Genomic DNA, 20,847 nt, shown 5'->3' on the forward strand with positions numbered 1-20,847 from the left:
CATCTGCAGTAGGAAGGTTTAACAGTATAGCCCCACCTGTACTGCTGCACCATCAAACCTTGTAAGTGTAGACAAGACCTCAGTATTGGTCAGTGACATCCAATTCTAGGGTACAATCCTGAGCCACATTACACATGGATGTAAGAGTGTGAAAAGCACCATAAATGCTGGGGGGACTTTTTGTAGTGGGGGTGGAGAAGGCAAAAAAATAATGTTCTCAAAGGGCCCTTTCACTTCAACACATCATGGATATAACCCGCACAGCCAATCTCCACAAAAGAGTACAGGGAAAGAGTGGACATATCTTGTGGGCCTGCACTGAAACCACACAGCCTGAAAAAACATGACTCAAAACGGTTGTAGGAACCAACCAGCAGACTGCATCTACTACTCCCCACATGCCCTTTTGGAGATACAGCAAAGAAAAAACGTTGACTTCTTAACAATAGATACGGACAGTTTTATGTTTTATACAATAGAAACCTGTGTGGTTTTCACCGACTTACTTTTTTGATTACGTCGTTTCTCTCAGTGTGTCTCAGTCTCCTTTCTGCAAAACAATGAACAAAACAAAAAAAGACAATTGTTGGAAATGCAGTTGCCAAAACAAATGATATTGTTCTTTGATATTTGCCCTCTCCCCTATTATTGATATTTGATGTTTTAATTATACTGTGCACTAGAAAATTATTCCATCACTGATTTCTTATTAAATGAATGGTTTTATAGATAGAGAAGTTTCATAAAGCAGGAATCAATTTTGTCAGGAGGGATTGTGGAGAGAGTTTAGTAATTTGAGCATGACGCCCAGAAAATCCCAGATTCTATCCCAGACTTTACCGATGACAAGCTGTGTGGCCAGGGCCAAGTGACATCCTTTCCCTATGCTTTAGTTTCTCTGTGTATGAAATGGAGATAAGGATGTACTATCTCACAGGGATTGTTTGCAAAATGCTCTGAAGATATAAACTGATATATAAAATCCTCTGCAAAAGGGATCATATTATTTCCTCTTGCCAATTCAAATTTCTTGTTTATCCACAGAGCAGATACAGCACTAATAGCAACAGCAAACACTTTCTCACACTGCCCCACTGATGTGCCTCAGTGCTAACCTGGTGGGACCATTCTATGAGAGAGTAGTCAGTTTCAACGGTTCAGTCATTAGCCTCCGCTGAGATTCCTAACAAGGGTGCCTACTGAGGGGAGGTGGTTAGTGATTTGGACACATACACTGAGATAAGTAACATGCTTCAGATGGTAATGTCTTCTGATCATTACTGACCAAGACCAGATCTCAACCACCAATCTAAAACAAATATTGTGTGTCCCCAACATTGTTTCCTTTTAACCATGCAGAGTAATCAAACCTCTGGCACAAACACAAAATCTTAACTCTCTAAAGATTCATGGGATTCTAGGAAAGACTTATGCAAAGCAAGGGAGTTGCATGCACGCATCACATTAACCAATAACAGAAGAATAACAGGCACAGATTCCATTACAGAGAGCCAGATTGGTGGAAATGCTTCCCACATCCCCCACTCAAAAAACTGTACTCTTCAAAGAGTGCATCCAGTTCTTTATGTAAATGTGTTTGTAAAATCTGATGAGTACAAAATAATGCATATTGGAAAAAATAATCCCAGCTACAAATACAGAAATGATGGGCAAAGAGTTCTTGGTGTCACCATGGACAGTTATCTGAAAACTTCAGATCAATGCACAGCAGCGGTCAGAAGGGCTCCTAGAATGTTAGGGACTAATAGAAAAGGGATAGAAAATAAGATAGAAAATAACATAATGCCACTATATAAATCCATGGTACACCCACATCTTGAATACTGTGTCAGTTTTGATCGCCTCATCTCAAAAAGGAGATAGTGGAACTGGAAAAGGTTCAGAGAAGGGCAACAGAGATGATCAAGAGCATGGAACCTCTTCCATCCAAGGAGAGACTAACAATAGTAGAGTTTCAGAGTAACAGCCGTGTTAGTCTGTATTCGCAAAAAGAAATCCGATGAAGTGAGCTGTAGCTCACGAAAGCTTATGCTCAAATAAATTGGTTAGTCTCTAAGGTGCCAATAGTAGAGTTGTTCAGGGAGATATGATAGAGGTCTACAAAATCAAGAATGGTATGGAAAATGCCAAAGATGTACATGCCAAAGACGTAGATAACTTCAGTTGGGGAATAAGCACCAGGAGGAAGACAGAAAATCTTAGGAAACTATTATTCTGTTAACGCAAGATAATTAGTTAGTTCCTTGATAATAAGAAAAGAGGAAAAGAAACAAATGATACAGCAATATGCAGAAGGAATATTATTTCCAAATGTGAGAGCTCTCAGAGTTTCGTTCCTGTGAGATTAACTGCTGTTGAACATCAGATATTACTTTGAGTAGCATGCATCTCTACAGTTCAGGATTATAATTTTTAAAATTAGAACAAATTACTTTTCAACGTTCACACAGACATAACAAAACAAGGAGCAATGATTTACGGTTGTTTAGGAACCGAAAAAAACCAAAATATATAAAATACAGTCTCTGCCCCTAAGAGATTACAATCTAAAAAATAAACATACATCATGTACAAGGAACACTAGAGGTGGAGATAACTGAGGCTTTGTCTACACTACAGAGTTTTGTTGATGCAAATTAAGCTGACAATCAACAACTGGTATAATTATATCGCTTGTGCATGTTCACGCTACGCTCCTTCTGTCAGCAGAGTGCGTCCAGACTTGGCGCTCTAGCAGTGTACGTAGCTATCCCACTATGCTACTCCCACCTTCCGCAGCTAAGACTTGTGGGACGGCAGAGAGGATCGCAGTGCATCATGGGTGCGGATTCCCCATCCCATGATGCAGTTCTTTCTATCCCAGCATTCCATGGGCTTCCCCCTGCATTTTGAGGCATTTTTCAATGCCCCCAGTTTACTGTGCACATGCCATCTCTGTCTGGAAGGGTGGATCCTGCACTGCTCTCTACTGTTGTGGTCACTGTTCTGAACACATTGTGGATGGTCATGCAGTATATTATGAGCTCCGAATCTGAACAGGAATCAGAGTTGCCTGATCTGCTGTGTGCCATCGAAAGAAACATCATCAGATTACTTTTGGTATTCATGGAACAGCTGAACATGGTGGACCATCGCTTTTGGGCTCGGGAAACTAGCACTGACTGTTGGGATTGCATCGTTATGCAGGTCTGGGATGAAAATCAGTGGCTGCAGAACCTTTGGATGTGCAAAGCAACCTTCTCAGAACTGTGTGAGGAGCTCACCCCAGCACTGTGGTGCACGGACACCAAAATGAGAGCTGCCCTCTCAGGGGAGAAGAGCATGGCGATCACTATGTGGAAGCTGGTGACTCCAGACTGCTACCCGTCGGCTGCGAATCAATTTGGAGTCGGGAAGTTGACTGTTGGGGCTGCGTTAACAGAAGTGTGCAGGGCCATTAATCGCATCTTGCTATGAAGGACTGTGACTCTTGGCAATGTGCGTGAAATAGTGGATGGCTCTACAGCAATGGGATTCCCTAACTGCAGAGGGAAGATAGATGGCATACGTATTCCAATTTTGGCCCCAGACCACCTAGTGATGGAGTACATCAATAGAAAGGGGTACTTCTCTATGAAATTGCAGGTGCTGGTGGATTACAGTGGGCATTTCACTGACACCAACACAGGATGGTCTGGGAAGGTGCATGACGCATGCATCTTCTGGAACTGTGGCCTGTACAGAAAGCTACAAGCAGGGACTTTCTTTCCAGGCCAGAAGATTCCAGTGGAGGATGTTGAAATGCCCATAGGGATCTTGGGAGACTCAGAGTACCCCTTACTCCCATGGCTCATGAAGACTTACACGGAAAACCTGGACAAGTAGCAAGGAGCACGTCAACAACAGGCTGAGCAGGTGCAGAATGACAGAGGAATGTGCCTTTGGCAGATTAAAAGCATGCTGGTGATACCTTTATGGCAGGTTAGACCTAAATGAGGAAAACATTCCCATGGTTATAGCAGCTTGCTGCACATTCCGTATTTGTTAGGCTAAGGGTGAAAAGTTTCCCCCAGGGTGGAAAAATACTGCTGCAATAGTGAAAAACAGGATAGCTCAGGTGTTTATGTCTCCAGCTGCTGGCTGGAGGGTTTACTACAAAGTTTAACTAAATTTGAAAATTAAACCATAAGCCTGGATTTTTTTTAGGGCAACTACCCAAGTCCCACAGAGACAGTAGTTGGCTAGATAAAGTGTGATCCTCATACAAATAAAATGCTCAGTAATTTTCTAACTGTGCAGATTTTAACCACTTTGGACCACATTTATCCTGGTGTAACTCCACTGAAGTCTCACTATAATTTACATTAGACACATTTATACATACTGTACTGAGTAAATTTTACATCATTAACGTCCTAAAATAAAATATCTGAAAAATCTCTCTATTGTTCTTCATCTCACATTTGCTTTAGTGGAAATCACTCAAGTTTATATTAAATTTTAGGCGGAGCTGGTAGGGACACATTTTATTTTAGGTTGTCTAATACTTTCCATTATAAACACCCTATTTTCAGTTTTGTATAACATGGACAAACAATGACTGTTTAGGCTGAAATTTCCCATACAGAGTGACTATGTAAGGCTGACATTTAATGTTTCGGCAAAAATGGTTCAGACATTTCTCAGAATTCAGTTAGATTGAAATATGTTTTGCCCATGTCAAATGCTTACAACGGTTTCATTGAAAAGCTCTAGAACATCTATGCTTTGAGAAAGAGGTCTGAAATTGGGGGGGGTTACCCTGATGTCAACAATGCACCTTTTATATCTGCATGAAAATCCACCCACATCTGGCCAAGTAACAAGCTGCCATACAACTGCAGTTTTCACGTGCTTAGTAGAGACCTGTTAGAATTTGGCAGCTAAATTCTCTGAAGAATCCATCTGTACTAAGCAAGCTCCTGTGCAGAGCTGAGCAGGGCGTTCCCTGCAATTGCTCCTCCCAGCACCAGGGGACCACTGTGGCTCTGGGGATATTCTCCCTCTCTGTTTCTTTTAGCCTGTGCTCTCAACACTCCCCCACTAGCACCCAGGAGAAAGAGGAAGCTCCCTGATACAAACAAAGATGAGCACCAGAGCCAAGTTGCAGTGTGGGATGGAGGCAGACCCAACCTACAGGCAGGCTGTTGGTGTGGGAACAGCCAGGCTGTGGCGGTACATGCTAAGGGTATGTGCAGAGATCCTGTGGAGAAAACAACATTGCATATATCATAATGCACATGCACAAGTGGGCCAAATTAAGTTTATTACTAAGCACAGTAAATACCTGTTTTTACATAGCTAGGCAAAAGAAGAACACCCATTTCAATTAAAGAGACAAAATGGGTGAAATGATCTCTTTTATTGGACCAACTTCTGTTGGTAAGAGAGAAAAGCTTCCAAGCTACAAAAGAGCTCTTCTTCAGTTCTGGGAAAGGTACTGGGCCGTGACACTCTTAGTACCTTCCCAGACCTGAACAAGAGATCTCAAGTGAGCACCCCGAATGAAGAAACATACCTGACTTGCCAACCAGTGGCAACTAGTGCCCTAACCATTCCCATCGCAGCCACCATATGCTCCCTCAGCTCTTGTAGAAGTCCGCTCCCACACACCTTACTTTGTACAGATCCTGCAAATCTTAATGACACTCCTACCTGGAGAGACCATCCCTAGGCATGAAAGTACCATGCACATCTCCAGGCATACTGAATACTTGACCTCACTGATAAGCATGCCATAAATGTCAAATATGATGGTGGATTTTGACATGAGCCCACTAAGAACCGCTGAGACCAATACCTAGAACAACAAGCAGCCATCAGAAGGCAATTACTTTCTGTTGCTACTGATCTGGGATGAACTATTACCCACTACCTGAGCCATAAGTCCCCATGCTTTAGTTGAACTTCTAAACTGCACATAAATAACTGCCTGTATTTCAAAACAAGCAGCTTTGTTTCCTACTGGTGCGTAAGAATGTCCAAAGCACAGCCAGCAAAGGAGTATCAGCAATGCCCTTCAGACATACATTTCCACCCTAAGTCTTGCAATGGCACTAAAAATTAGAGGGCTGCATCAGTAAGGCCATGGGCATGTACACGTGGCAGTTTCTCCCATGGCTGAAGATTATGTAGCAAGAAGGAAAGAACATTGCCAAACTCCATCTTTTTTCTAAGGGAGAATAAAGATGCAGTTTCATGTGAACCACTGGAAATGGAACATGAATATGCTTCTACCTAAAATGGACCTTGTACTGTAATCACTTTTATGCAATAAAAGTGGTTTATAATCAAGGACAGACCTGACGAAGAGCAAACTCATTTCAGTCTGTGGTCCTTTCACCAGTGCACACCCATTTCATAGAATCATAGAATATCAGGGTTGGAAGGGACCTCAGGAGGTCATCTAGTCCAACCCCCTGCTCAAAGCAGGAACAATCCCCAATTAAATCATCCCAGCCAGAGCTTTGTCAAGCCTGACCTTAAAAACCTCTAAGGAAGGAGATTCTACCACCTCCCTAGGTAACGCACTCCAGTGTTTCACCACCCTCCTAGTGAAAATGTTTTTCCTAATATCCAACCTAAACCTCCCCCACTGCAACCTGAGACCATTACTCCTTGTCCTGTCCTCTTCCACCACTGAGAATAGTCTAGAACCATCCTCTCTGGAACCACCTCTCAGGTAGTTGAAAGCAGCTATCAAATCCCCCCTCATTCTTCTCTTCTGCAGACTAAACAATCCCAGTTCCCTCAGCCTCTCCTCATAAGTCATGTGTTCCAGACCCCTAATCATTTTTGTTGCCCTCCGCTGGATGCTTTCCAATTTTCCATCAAATGTCCAATTTATCGACATCCTTCTTGTAGTGTGGGGCCCAAAACTGGACACAGTACTCCAGATGAGGCCTCACCAATGTCGAATAGAGGGGAACAATCACATCCCTCAATCTGCCGGCTATGCCCCTACTTATACATCCCAAAATGCCGAGAGTACTAAAGGAATTGGCGGCTGTGATTGCAGAGCCATTGGTCATTATCTTTGAAAACTCGTGGCGAACGGGGGAAGTCCCGGATGACTGGGAAAAGGCTAATGTAGTGCCAATCTTTAAAAAAGGGAAGAAGGAGGATCCTGTGAACTACAAGCCAGTCAGCCTCACCTCAGTCCCTAGAAAAATCATAGAGCAGGTCCTCAAGGAATCTATCCTGAAGCACTTACACGAGAGGAAAGTGATCAGGAACAGTCACCATGGATTCACCAAAGGAAGGTCATGCCTGACTAATCTAATCTAATCGCCTTATATGATGAGATTACTGATTCTCTGGATGAAGGGAACGCAGTGGGTGTACTGTTTCTTGACTTTAGCAAAGCTTTTGACACGGTCTCCCACAGTATTCTTGTCAGCAAGTCAAAGAAGTATGGGCTGGATGAATGCACTATAAGGTGGGTAGAGAGTTGGCTAGATTGTCGGGCTCAACGGGTAGTGATCAATGGCTCCATGTCTAGCTGGCAGCCGGTATCAAGTGGAGTGCCCCAAGGGTTGGTCCTGGGGCCGGTTCTGTTCAATATCTTCATAAATGATCTGGAGAATGGTGTGGATTGCACTCTCAGCAAATTTGCGGATGATACTAAACTAGGAGGAGTGGTAGATACGGTGGCAGGTAGGGACAGGATACAGAGGGACCTAGACAAATTGGAGGATTGGACCAAAAGAAATCTGATGAGGTTCAACAAGGATAAGTGAAGGGTCCTGCACTTAGGACGGAAGAATCCAATGCACTGCTACAGACTAGGGACCGAAGGCTAGGCAGCAGTTCTGCAGAAAAGGACCTAGGGGTGACAGTGGACGAGAAGCTGGATATGAGTCAACAGTGTGCCCTTGTTGCCAAGAAAGCCAATGGCATTTTGGGATGTATAAGTAGGGGCACAGCCAGCAGATCGGGGGACGTTGCATCCGAGAGCACCAAAATTTGCCTGTACACTGCTTACTTTGGTATTCAGCTCGGCAGATGGAGCAGCTGTGGCAGATTTAGCAATACAGCCTAACTAGACAGGGTTCAACCTCCACACAGTGGGTGGCAAAATGTATTTACATATGAATTGCCTGGCCCACTTACTTCAGAGTAAAGCACCCATCAACCTTTCCTTACAATGAATAGTATATTATACAATAGAAGATAATGGAAGTCCTCATTCCACGCAATTATGAGTTTAAATAAACAATCAAGTGTGCAGCTACAGAGCTAGAAAAAGATATTTCAAAACAGAAATCCAATCAGAGTCTAAGTCCAATGCCTTATCCATAGGGCAGGTGATGTGTAGGACAGCTCTGGCAACTTCCTGGACAAACGTTACTGAATGAAGTTTAAGATCTAGCCTAGACACGACAAATCAACCCCCGAGCGCTCTCCCGTTAACTCCTGTACTCCAGCACCGTGAGAGGCACAGGCAGAGAAGATGGGGGAGCGGCAGCAGTCGACTCACTGCGGTGAAGACACCACGGTGAGTCAATCTAAGTACGTCAACTTTAGCTATGTTATTCACGTAGCTGAAGTTGCGTAATTTAGATTAATCCCCACCCAGTGTAGACCAGGGCTAAGAGACATGACTAACCTAAACCTTGGGAAAGGTTATGAGCGTCAAAAGGACTCTCCAAAACAATGTGCTAGACAAAGTGAAGTGGGATTCCTAGGAAATACTGGGGTGGGGTGGGGAGGGTGGCAATTTCTCACCTCCAGACCCACCCTTTTGAAGTTGCGCCCCGAGGAGAAACCCATTGTCTGTTTGATCACATGTTAGGAGAAGGCCAGACCAGAGGTCCAAATTGGATAAAAGAGTGACTCTCTGATTCACTGATTGGATATCTGATTGGATAAAAGAGTGACTTATCTGATTGGATAAAAGAGTGACTCTCTGTAGGCTTGCCTGTTCTGAGCTACCAACTTTTGTGAACTTTTGACCACAGAAAAAAAACCCTATTCACTAGCCAGAACCCTTGTTAGAGACAGGGGAAGATCTCTAGTAAACTTATTAGCATGTGTTTAGGTTCTTTTATGGTTTTAAATGTTTTCTCTGCAATGCTTTAACCTTATGAATAAACATGCTTGCTCAGAAAGAGATGTGATAACTTATCTGTGGGTAATTACGCAGTTTATAGTCTCTGAGGAGGAGTCAAAGCAGCCTGTTTAGTCAGTTGGTAGGGCTGAGGCATTCACGGTACATTCAGGGAACTGATCAGCCGGAAATACCCAGTGTGAGATGAGAAGGAAGAGAGATGCAGGCTGATGACCTGGAAGCTTCAGAGTGGGTGCCCTTGTGGGACCGCAGAGGGGGAAATACTGGTGCAGTCGCCCTAAATTGTGACAATCAGCACCTTTGAAAATAGGTTGATTTTCAAAGGTGACTACTGATTTTAGATGTGTCCATTTTTGGAAGCCCAATTTGAGACACTTTAACAAGGCCTGATTACAGAGTGCTGAGCACCTACCTTAAAAGCATCATAATTTGGGCAAATATTGAGGCAAAGTCAAATAGCAGTTTTGAAAACATTTCCCCAACTGACTTGTTCGAGGCTATGCACCAAAATAGTGACAGAGCTGGGATACAAACTCAATTATGTTTCTGGACATCAAATCTCTGCTCAGACCATTAGGTCACGTCTCGTTTACTAGATCATGACTTATACTACTTGGAAAAAATTGCTTATTTATATTCCCTATTCACTGCAGAAATGGATCTTGTGCCTCTAGCAACACAACGAGACCAAGTTTGCATAACTCAAAGAACTAAGGTATTGAGTCTTCCCAACAACAAGAGGTGTGCTTTCTTTCTGTCCCATCCCCTCCCAATAACTGGTAACCTTACTTGTCAGACCCCGTCACAATCTTTTAAAATCTTGTGTTATTTTAACAATTACTCTCCCACTCTGGGTTCGATCCAGAGAAGTGATGAGAACCTGCAGGTCCCTTGGATTTCAAGGTAAGTTGCAGATCCTCGACATTTCTCAGAATCACTTTCTTTGAGTGGAACATAGATAGGATATGCATCCTTGTTGCCAAGAAGGCTAACGGCATATTGGGCTGCATTAGTAGGAGCACTGCCAGCAGATCGAGGGAAGTGTTTATTCCCCTCTATTTGGCACTGGTGAGGCCACATCTGGAGTACTGCGTCCAGTTTTGGCCCCCCCCCCACTACAGAAAGGATGTGAACAAATTGAAGAGAGTCCAGCGGAGGGCAACAAAAATGATTAGGAGGCTGAGGCACATGACTTAAGAGGAGAGGCTGAGGGAACTGGGTTTATTTAGTCTGCAGAAGAGAAGAGTGAGGGGGGATTTGATAGCAGCCTTCAAATACCTGAGAGGGGGTTCCAAAGAGGATAGAGCTCAGCTGTTCTCAGTGGTGGCAGATGACAGAACAAGGAGGAGTGGGGTAGGTCTAGATTGGATATTAGGATACACTATTTCACTAGGAGAGTGGTGAAGCACTGGAATGGGTTACTAGGAAGATGGTGAAAGCTCCATCCTTACAGATTTTTAAAGCCTGGCTTGACAAAGCCCTGGCTGGGATGATTTAATTGGGGATCGGTCCTGCTTTGAGCATGTGGTTGGACTAGATGACCTCCTGAGGTCTCTTCCAACCCTAATCTCTTATGATTCTATGATAGGAGGGGGTCTCTTATAAAAAATATCTTTAGAGAACAGGGATTCACACTACTAAGTCATTTTACCTTCTCCAAGAAGCATGCAATATGAAGAAAACACCACATCGAGGAGGCTAAAAAGCTCCAGGAATCCATATATATTTTGTAGCAAGCAACATATTTTTTTAAAAAATTACAAATAAGAATCAACCAAAGTCAGATTTACAAAGCACATACATAGAAAGAGAGAGAAACACACACACATACTTTATCATTTTCATATACAGTAGGTTGTCATTAATTGTTAATTTACAAATCAGGCTTAGTTTATTGCAAAGCATTCTACTTTTGAGAGATACACCTATTGCAAGAGGTTGCTGCCCTCTTACTTTGTGGACCTCGCTACAAGGAGTACATAATGTTACACCTATTTTCTGAGTTCTGCACTGACTTCCTATTCACTTCAGGGTACTAATGAATGCTTTTGAGCTATAATACCCAGTAGCACTTGCATCTTGGCTACCCAAGAGAGTGCCTTGTTACCTACACGCTGCTACCATGATTGTGATCTACTAGGTTGCCTGACAGAACAGGGTCCCAGATCAGAATGTCTGGGAATAGGACCTACAAGAGTCTCAATAAAGAGCACTCCTCTCAGGTGACGCACTTCCACTGCTGGTCTGATAGAGCACAACTCTGTTCACTAGGCACACTGTAAGAACATTTACTTTCCTTAGACAAAACCTAAGGAGGTTATATGTAGCTTAACCGAGGAGTAACAATGTTGTGTACTGTTTTTAGTCTATCTAAATGAGATTGAAGCATGTTTGATAAATTCCTTCTATAAATCTACACATAAGTTAAATTAAATATGCACATACTTCTGAACCTGTGTTGGACTAGATGCTCAGCTGGTATAAATTAACGCAGCTCCACTATAATCAATGTAGATATATAGATTTACACTGTTTAAGGATCCGACCATTATTAGCTTATCAACACTAAACACATTGTCATTGCTGATGTAGAAAAAGCAGGTGTCATAGTTCCAGGGCAAATTGTACCTTTGATCCCTCACTCAGTCTCTCTGTGGACACTGCTACCATAGGACTGGAAGGGATGTTGAGAGGTCATCTAGTCTAGCCCCCTGCACTCATGCCAGGATTAAGTATTATCTAGACCATCCCTGGCAGGTGTTTGTCTAACCTGCTCTTAAAAATCTTCAATGATGGAGATTCCACAACCTCCCTAGGCAATTTATTCCACTGCTTAACCACCCTGACAGGAAGCTTTTGCTAATGTCCAACCTAAACCTCCCTTGCTGTAATTTAAGCCCATTGCTTCTTATCCTGTCCTCAGAGGTTACAAAACACAATTTTTCTTCCTCCTCCTTTTATATACTTGAAAACGGTTATCATGTCCCCTCTCAGTCTTCTCTTTTCCAGACTAAACAAACCCAATTTTTTCAATCTTCCCTCACCGATCATGTTTTATAGCCCTTTAATAATTTTTGTTGCTCTTCTCTGGACTCCAATTTGTCCACATCCTTCCTGAAATATGGCACCCAGAACTGGACACAATACTCCAGTTGAGGGCTAATCAGAGCAGAGTAAAGAGGAAGAATTACTTTGGTTTCTTGCTTACAACACTCCTGCTAACACATCCCAGAACGATGTTCACTTTTTTTGCAACAGTGTCACACTGTTGACTCATATTTAGCTTGTTGTCCACTATGACCCCTCCGATCCCTTTCTGCAGTACTCCTTCCTAGGCAGTCATTTCCCATTTTGTATGTATGCAACTGATTGTTCCTTTCTAAGTGGAGTACTTTGCATTTGTCCTTATTGAATTAAAGTGACAGACCAACCGCCTGCACTTCTCTCAGTATAATTCCCGGATTCACCCTACTTTCAGATTGGGTCTCCTGATTATCACACTCTTGGTTACCAACCATGTTTCCTCAGCAGGTTCAAGTGGGTTTGGCCCCTGCTATAGACTTCCCTTTAGGAGCTGTGAATGGTATGTAAACGATGTGACACTGAACAGCTTCTTTAAAACAAAATATTACTTATTTATCCATAGGAATAGAGCAAAAGATCAAAATAATGAAGACCTACATGCTATTATCTTACATAAGCTTAGCATTTCCCCCAAGAGATAGCAAGGCCTGACTTATCCCTGGTAAGTCTGCTCTTTTGGGGACCAGGTTACAGTCCAATCTAATGTGGGTCTGCATCTCTGCATCCTCCCACTTCCCATGCACACCTTCAATCCCGAGGTCTCCCCCTCCCCCCGCCTCCAACCCCCGTGTCTGGTCTTTCCCTTTGCTAGACAGCATGTTTCCTTTTAAAAGCATTTCTAACACCTTCTCTCTTTCTGTCCTCCTATCATTTTTTCCATTTTCAACCCTCTTTGGGCTGGGTATAGAGGTCTGTTTAACTGTTAATGTCTCTGCCTGTAGCTCCCATTATCCCAGCAGGGTAAGAGCTAGTCAACTGCTGATGGCCCGTCCATTCAGGGACAGACACACCTAGATGCCACACCCCTTAACCCAAGAGGGATGACACAAAGACACTGTACAACGAAAGACATCATTAAGAGTATAATCATACACAGACGTCATAAAATCAAATTGGAATTCAAAAGTTCACAGATTCCCAAAACTGTCGAAGTAGGCGAGCTGGGCTACTCTCACAGTGAAACACTCTCTCTAAAACCCAATAACTCATACTCTGATTCATGGCTAAGTGCTGAGTCCAACCAATGATTCGCTGAACAAACGTACAGAACCCCACATGACTGCCTTGCAAATCTCCCGAACAAGAACAGAGCGGACACGACTAGATAGCTAGCCAAATGTGCTTTAACACTGTGTTAGTGTTATAGAACTGGTAAGGAACAACAACAAAAACATGAAAAATGCAGTCAAACCAGAGAAGTTTTGTTTTGACAGACAGAGCTAGATCAAGGTAATTAATGTACCAAAAAGCTGCACAGGCATTTTAAGGATTTAGTCTATTCCAGATAAAAGCTAAAGCTCCTCCCTGCTTTGTGATACTAAATAAATTAATTAATTAAATAAAAGGATGCACAGATTCTCAGGCCAGTTCTGTGCCCAACTAGCCACTGGAATATGCTGCCTCCAAACTGGTGGGGCACAATATTTTAAAAATACTTGCAGAACAGGTGACTGGGAGCCAGGACTCCTGGGTCCTATTCCTAGACCTGCCGTTGATTTATTGTACGTGTTAGTTAATCTTTCTGTATCTCAGTATGTCCTATTGTAAGATGGGTACAATAGTATTTACCTACCACCCAGGGATGTTGAGGCTTCATAAAAAAAAAAAGTTGCAAACCACTTTGAGATCCTTGGGTGAGAGGAGTTACAGAAGTTATGGTGATTCTCATAATAATAAGTGCAGGCCATAAGGAAACTGAACCAATATCAGGTGTTTCCACTTCTACACAACAGAATTTTAAGGCTTTCAAGTCACTCTTCCTGAGTTTGCTCCAACAGAAAATGAATCATTCAGGTGCAACTTATCAGCATGCTAGGTCACACAGGGGAGGATTACCAGCCTCTTGATTAGCGAAAACAGCAACGGAGAGCTCCTGTACATGCATTAAGAACACTCAGATAAGGGTGCATGGTTCTCCAAACAGGATTTTCTTTCATGGTCTGAAGTAAATAGGATGAAATTCAATAAGGACAAATGCAAAGTACTCCATTTAGGAAGGAACAATCAGTTGCAAACACACAAAATGGGAAATGACTGCCTAGGAAGGAGTACTGTACTGCGGAAAGGGATCTGGGGGTCATAGTGGACAACAAGCTAAATATGAGTTAACAGTGTAACGCTGTTGCAAAAAAAGCCAACATCATTCTGGGATGTATTAGCAGGAGTGTTGTAAGTAAGACACAAGTAGTAATTCTTCCGCTTTACTCCACTCTGATTAGGCCTCAACTGGAGTATTGTGTCCAGTTCTGAGCGTCACACTTCAGGAAGGATGTGGACAAATTTGAGAGAGTCAGAGAAGAGCAACAAAAATGATTAAAGGTCTAGAAAACTTGACCTATGATGGAAGATTGAAAAATTTGGGTTTGTTTAGTCTGGAACAGAGAAGACTGAGGGAAGACCGATAACAGTTTTCAAGTACGTAAAAGTTACAAGGAGGAGGAAGAAAAATAGTGGTTCTTAACCTCTGAGGGTAGGACAAGAAGCAATGAGCTTAAATTGCAGCAAGGGAGGTTTAGGCTGGACATTAGGAAAAACTTCCTGTCAGGGTGGTTAAGCACTGGAATAAAGTGCCTAGGGAGGTTGTGGAATCTCCATCATTGGAGATTTTTAAGAGCAGGTTGGACAAACACCTGCCAGGGATGGTTAGATAATTAGTCTTGCCACGAGTGCAGGGGACTGGACTAGATAACCTCTCGAGGTCCCTTCCAGTTCTATGATTCAGCATAAGATTCCTACCACCAATCCTGCAACTGTACCTAAATACCACAGTGACTGAATGGTTCATAAATATCTAGAGAAGACGAATAAGACAACGAGTACCTTCAACTTCCATTTTAGCCAGAAGCTCAACACATTGCAGAATCACAAGTATAAATACTACCAGATGCCATCATTGCACAGTTTTATTTCCATAAGCATGGTATCTTACGAACCGGTTCATCCTGTTCAGAAACTGATTCATACTCACTCGCCCTCCAAATCTGAGTAAGCTTTGAAAGACCTTTTAAAATGCAACGAGGTTTCTAAGTTGCAACGAACTGGTGTGCAGAGAGGAGACTGAAGTGCAGAAAGCCATATCACAGAAATACAGCTCACAGCAATCTGATTGTACTTTCTGGAGTATTTAACCTGAACAGCAGAAGTAGTCCCCTGCAACTTTATCATACAGCTTACAGCAAAAGGGATAACATGAATTCTAACATTCTCTCCCAAGTCTGAAGCCACAAATATTGTTACATCGATTGGTTGCAACAAAGACAGTAGCACAAAGTGTAAAAGCACCTTGATTTTGGGTCACAGAACTCCACATTCTTGTTGTTTCATTCTCTACTCTGACCTCTTTAGACTCCCTATTTATGAGAGAACACAAACTACATTTAGTGACAGTTAAATTGGCAGCAAGATACACCCCATCCACATCAAAGCACAGAAATAAGAAGTTAAGGGGAAAGACTTATGAAGGTAGAATTCCTTTCCAATTTCATATTACCTACAACAGTGTTGACGGCATACCCCAACGCTCTATTAAGGTGTGTATTTCCACTTCCAACAGATAAGATACCAAAAAAGCAGTCGGTACAACTTCACCAAACTTGCGCTCTACCATAAAATTTAGCAGCATCTCCACATACTTTTATATTAATTGTATCATCACATTCCATTTATTCCGTGCATTTGGGATGTTATTTTGCCTCAACACTGCTGCGGTCACTTATGGTTTTGTGTTAGAGTGCAAGTTAAAATTAAAAATTCAACTCGTGGTTGAAGTTTATATTTTGTTTTGGTTTTTGCTATGAGATTTTTACCAACTAAAGGTTTAAACATCCTGCTGACCCTGAACTCTAATGCATTTTTAACTATGCACCATAATGGGCACTTTTCTCCCAGTTAAGCCACACAGCTGCACTGCCTTTACTACAGCCTACTGCACTACAGCCATTAATCTTCTACATTGTATCAAAAACCTTGGGCTTCCTCTATGCAGTTAGTTCTGTTTAATAGTAATTTCTCTTTGGGGAAGATTTTGGGTTCAGAAGACTGTGTGAGAAAGAAGGTTTGATCTGCAACCTTGTTCTGCATGAGCACTGGAGTCTGACAGATTTTTAAAATACTTTAAAAATATATTTAACAAAAATAAAGAAAAGAAGTAGTTAAGGATGTATAAAAGCAGTTAGTGACTAAAAGGAGGTAAGGGATTGTTTGGGAATTTTTAACATGTAGAATTCAATGGGTCTCACTGATATGCATGCCATTCCACTGATCAAATATTCATCATACAAACATCTGCTCCTCTCTATATTCATTGCTATTCAGCCAAGTTACACATTTACCTCTTTTAATCCTTCCCTTGACTTTTTTGTTGCTCTTCTCTGGGCTTCCACTAATAGTCAACACCTAAATTAGGGTTGCCACCTTTCTAATTGCGGGTAACGGGACCCTTGAGGCCCTGCCCCTGCCCTGCCTCTTTCCCCCAAGGTCCTGCCCCTGCTCTGTCCCTTCCCTTGAGGCCCTGCCCCCTTCTCTGCCTCTTCTCCAAGGCCCCAACCCCTTCTCCCCTCCCTCCCCCGCAAGGCCCTACCCCCATCACTCACTCCTCTCCCCCCCCCCCACCCTATGTCGCTCGCTGGATTGTCTCAAGGAGTCTGCCTGCAGATAGAAGGCAGCCCCAGCCACAGGCGCCAACTTTTCTCTGGCCCTGGTGGGTGCTCACACCCCCCTGCCCTGCCCTGCTCCGACCCCATTCCAACTCCTTCTCTAAAGTCCCCACCCCAACTCAACCCCCTCCATGCCCCTACTGGACCCCTCACCAAATCCCCGCCCCTGCCCCACCTCTTCCCCTAAGCGGGCCGCATTCCCCCGCCTCCCAGCACTTGCTGCCGCAAAACAGCTGTTTCGTGGCGCAAGCGCTGGGAGTCAGGGGGAGAAGCAGGATGCAGCGGCGTGCTCAGGGAAGGAGGTGGAGCGGAAGTGAGCTGGAATGGGGAGCGGCCGGTGGGTGCAGAGCAACCACCAATTTTTCTCTAGCCTCGGAGCACCCACGGAGTCAGCACCTATGGCCCCAGCTGAAGAAGGGCTGGCGCAGGTTAATGAGCTGCACCACCCCCCATCCTGCGGTAACTGAACTTTTGGTTCAGGTGCCATTTAGAGTCACCAGGTCCCCAAAACTGGGCACCTGGCAACCCTAAATGTTACCCGGACACAGAAGCCAAAAATCAGACTGTCCAGATAAAACCCAGATGGGTGGCAACTAGGGCTGTCGATTAATCGCAGTCAACTCACGTGATTAAATCAAAAAAATTAATCGCGCTTAATTGCAGTTTTAATCGCACTGTTACACAACAGAATACTAATTGAAATGTATTAAATATTTTTGATGTTTTTCTATATTTATATGTATCTCTTTATCATGAAAGTGCAACTTACAAATGTAGATTTTTTTTAGTTACATAACCACGTTCAAAAACAAAACTGTAAAACTTTAGAGCCTACAAGTCTACTCAGTCCTACTTCTTGTTCAGCCAATTGCTAAGAGAAATACGTTTATTTACCAGAGATCATGCTGTCCGCTTCTTATTTACGTCACCTGGAAGTAAGAACACGCATTCACACGGCACTTTTGTAGCTAGCATCGCAAGGTATTTCCATGACAGATATGCTAAACATTCGTATGCCTCTTCACGCTTCGGCTGCCATTCCAGAGGACATGCTTCCATCCTGATGACACTCATTAAAAAAATGCATTAATTAAATTTATGACTGAACTCCTTGGGGGAGAATTATATGTTTCCTGCTGTTTTACCCACATTCTGCCATATGTTTTATGTTATAACAGTCTCGGATAATGATCCGGCACATGTTGTTCATTTTAAGAATGCTTTCACTGCAGATTTGACAACGTGAAAAGAAGGTACCAATGCGAAATTTCTGAAGATTGCTACAACACTCAACCCAAGGTTTAAGAATCTGAACTACCTTCCAAAAACTGACAGGAACAAAATGCAAAGCATGCTTTCAAAAGTCTTAAAAACTCAACACTCTGATGTGGAAACTACAGAACCCAAACCACAAAAAGGAAAATCAACCTTCTGCCGGTTGCATCTGACTGAGATAATGAAAATGAACATGCGTTGGTCCGCACTGCTTTGGATCATTGTCTATTAGAACCCGTCATCAGTATGGACACATGTCCTCTGGAATGATGGCTGAAGCATGAAGGGACATATGAATCTTTAGCATAACTGGCACATCAATATCTTGCGACGTCGTCTATAACCGTGCCATATGAATGCCCATTCTTACTTTCAGATGACATTCTGAACAAGAAATGGGCAGCATTATCTCCTTCAAATGTAAACAAACTTGTTTGTCTCAGCATTTGGCTGGACAAGAAGTAGGACTGAGTGGACTTTCTAGGCTCTAAAGTTTTATATTGTTTTATTTTTGAATGCAGTCTTTTTTGTACATAATTCTACATTTGTAAGTTCAACTTTCATGAAAAAGAGATTGCACTACAGTACTTGTATTAGGTGAATTGAAAAATACTATTTCTTTAGTTTTTTACAATGCAAACATTTGTAATAAAAAATAAACTAAGCACTGTACACTTCGTATTCTGTGTTGTAATTGAAATCAAAAGATTTTAAAATGTAGAAAACATCAAAAATATTTTAATAAATGGTTTTCTATTATTGTTCAACAGTGCGATTAATCACAATTAATTTTTTAAATTGCTTGACAGCCCTAGTGGCACCCCTAAACACCTTTCTGGTACGCAAAACCCAGAGTTCTGAGCTCAGAGACTGTTTTCCTCTGAAGACCCATTGGTCCATTGTTATAGCAGCCCAAGCATGGTAAAATGGGTGCAAGCGGTGGCCAAAAGTATGGGTAGGAGTGTCTGGGGGCACTATAATTGGGGGGACATCGTTCAGACCTTCGACCTTCGACTCCTCCGGGGGACTGAGTCATCTATCTGCTGCCCTGACCGGGAAAACCGAGAAGTCTGCTGCTTGCCAGGGGCTAAGATTCGCGATGTGACGGAGAGACTGCCGAGACTCATCAAGCCCTTGGATCGCTACCCCTTCCTGCTTCTCCACGTGGGCACCAATGATACTGCCAAGAATGACCTTGAGCGGATCACTGCGGACTATGTGGCTCTAGGAAGAAGGATAAAGGAGTTGGAGGCGCAAGTGGTGTTCTCGTCCATCCTCCCCGTGGAAGGAAAAGGCCTAGGTAGGGAGCGTCGAATCGTGGAAGTCAATGAATGGCTACGCAGGTGGTCTCGGAGAGAAGGCTTTGGTTTCTTTGACCATGGGATGGTGTTCCATGAAGGAGGAGTGCTGGGCAGAGACGGGCTCCATCTTACGAAGAGAGGGAAGAGCATCTTTGCCAGCAGGCTGGCTAACCTAGTGAGGAGGGCTTTAAACTAGGTTCACCGGGGGAAGGAGACCAAAGCCCTGAGGTAAGTGGGAAAGAGGGATACCGGGAGGAAGCACAGGCAGGAATGTCTGTGAGGGGAGGGCTCCTGCCTCATACTGGGAGTGAGGGGCCATCAACAGGTTATCTCAAGTGCTTATATACAAATGCACAAAGCCTTGGAAACAAGCAGGGAGAACTGGAGGTCCTGGTGATGTCAAGGAACTATGACGTGATTGGAATAACAGAGACTTGGTGGGATAACTCACATGACTGGAGTACTGTCATGGATGGTTATAAACTGTTCAGGAAGGACAGACAGGGCAGAAAAGGTGGGGGAGTAGCCCTTTATGTAAGGGAGCAGTATGACTGCTCAGAGCTCTGGTACGAAACTGCAGAAAAACCTGAGTGTCTCTGGATTAAGTTTAGAAGTGTGTGCAACAAGAGTGATGTAGTGGTGGGAGTCTGCTATAGACCACCGGACCAGGGGGATGAGGTAGATGAGGCTTTCTTCCGGCAGCTCACGGAAGCTACTGGATCGCATGCCCTGATTCTCATGGGTGACTTTAATTTTCCTGATATCTGCTGGGAGAGCAATACAGCGGCGCATAGACAATCTAGGAAGTTTTTGGAAAGCGTAGGGGACAATTTCCTGGCGCAAGTGCTAGAGGAGCCAACTAGGGGGGGCGCTTTTCTTGACCTGCTGCTCACAAACCGGGTAGAATTAGTGGGGGAAGCAAAAGTGGATGGGAATCTGGGAGGCAGTGACCATGAGTTGGTTGAGTTCAGGATCCTGACGCAGGGAAGAAAGGTAAGCAGCAGGATACGGACCCTGGACTTCAGGAAAGCAGACTTCGATTCCCTCAGGGAACAGATGGCCAGGATCCCCTGGGGGACTAACTTGAAGGGGAAAGGAGTCCAGGAGAGCTGGCTGTATTTCAAGGAATCCCTGTTGAGGTTACAGGGACAAACCATCCCGATGAGTCGAAAGAATAGTAAATATGGCAGGCGACCAGCTTGGC

The 20,847-nt window shown here is 43.4% G+C and overlaps 1 protein-coding gene across 11 annotated transcripts in view; it reads right to left on the bottom strand.

Moving 5' to 3' along the window:
- LOC144930129 (uncharacterized) overlaps positions 1 to 20,847 on the bottom strand; it is a 208,657-nt gene that overhangs the window by 99,423 nt on the left and 88,387 nt on the right. For all 11 annotated transcript variants that reach the window (XR_013635226.1, XR_013635230.1, XR_013635223.1 and 8 more), the window contains one exon: positions 507 to 550. Coding sequence is in view for 2 of the 11 variants with exons in the window: in XM_078851192.1 (XP_078707318.1) it covers positions 507 to 550 (44 nt within the window). In the remaining 9 variants the exon portion in view is untranslated. The remainder of the gene's footprint in view (positions 1 to 506; positions 551 to 20,847) is intronic.

Source organism: Lepidochelys kempii, chromosome 1 (assembly GCF_965140285.1).
Source record: "Lepidochelys kempii isolate rLepKem1 chromosome 1, rLepKem1.hap1, whole genome shotgun sequence".
Lineage (NCBI taxonomy): Eukaryota > Metazoa > Chordata > Testudines > Cheloniidae > Lepidochelys > Lepidochelys kempii.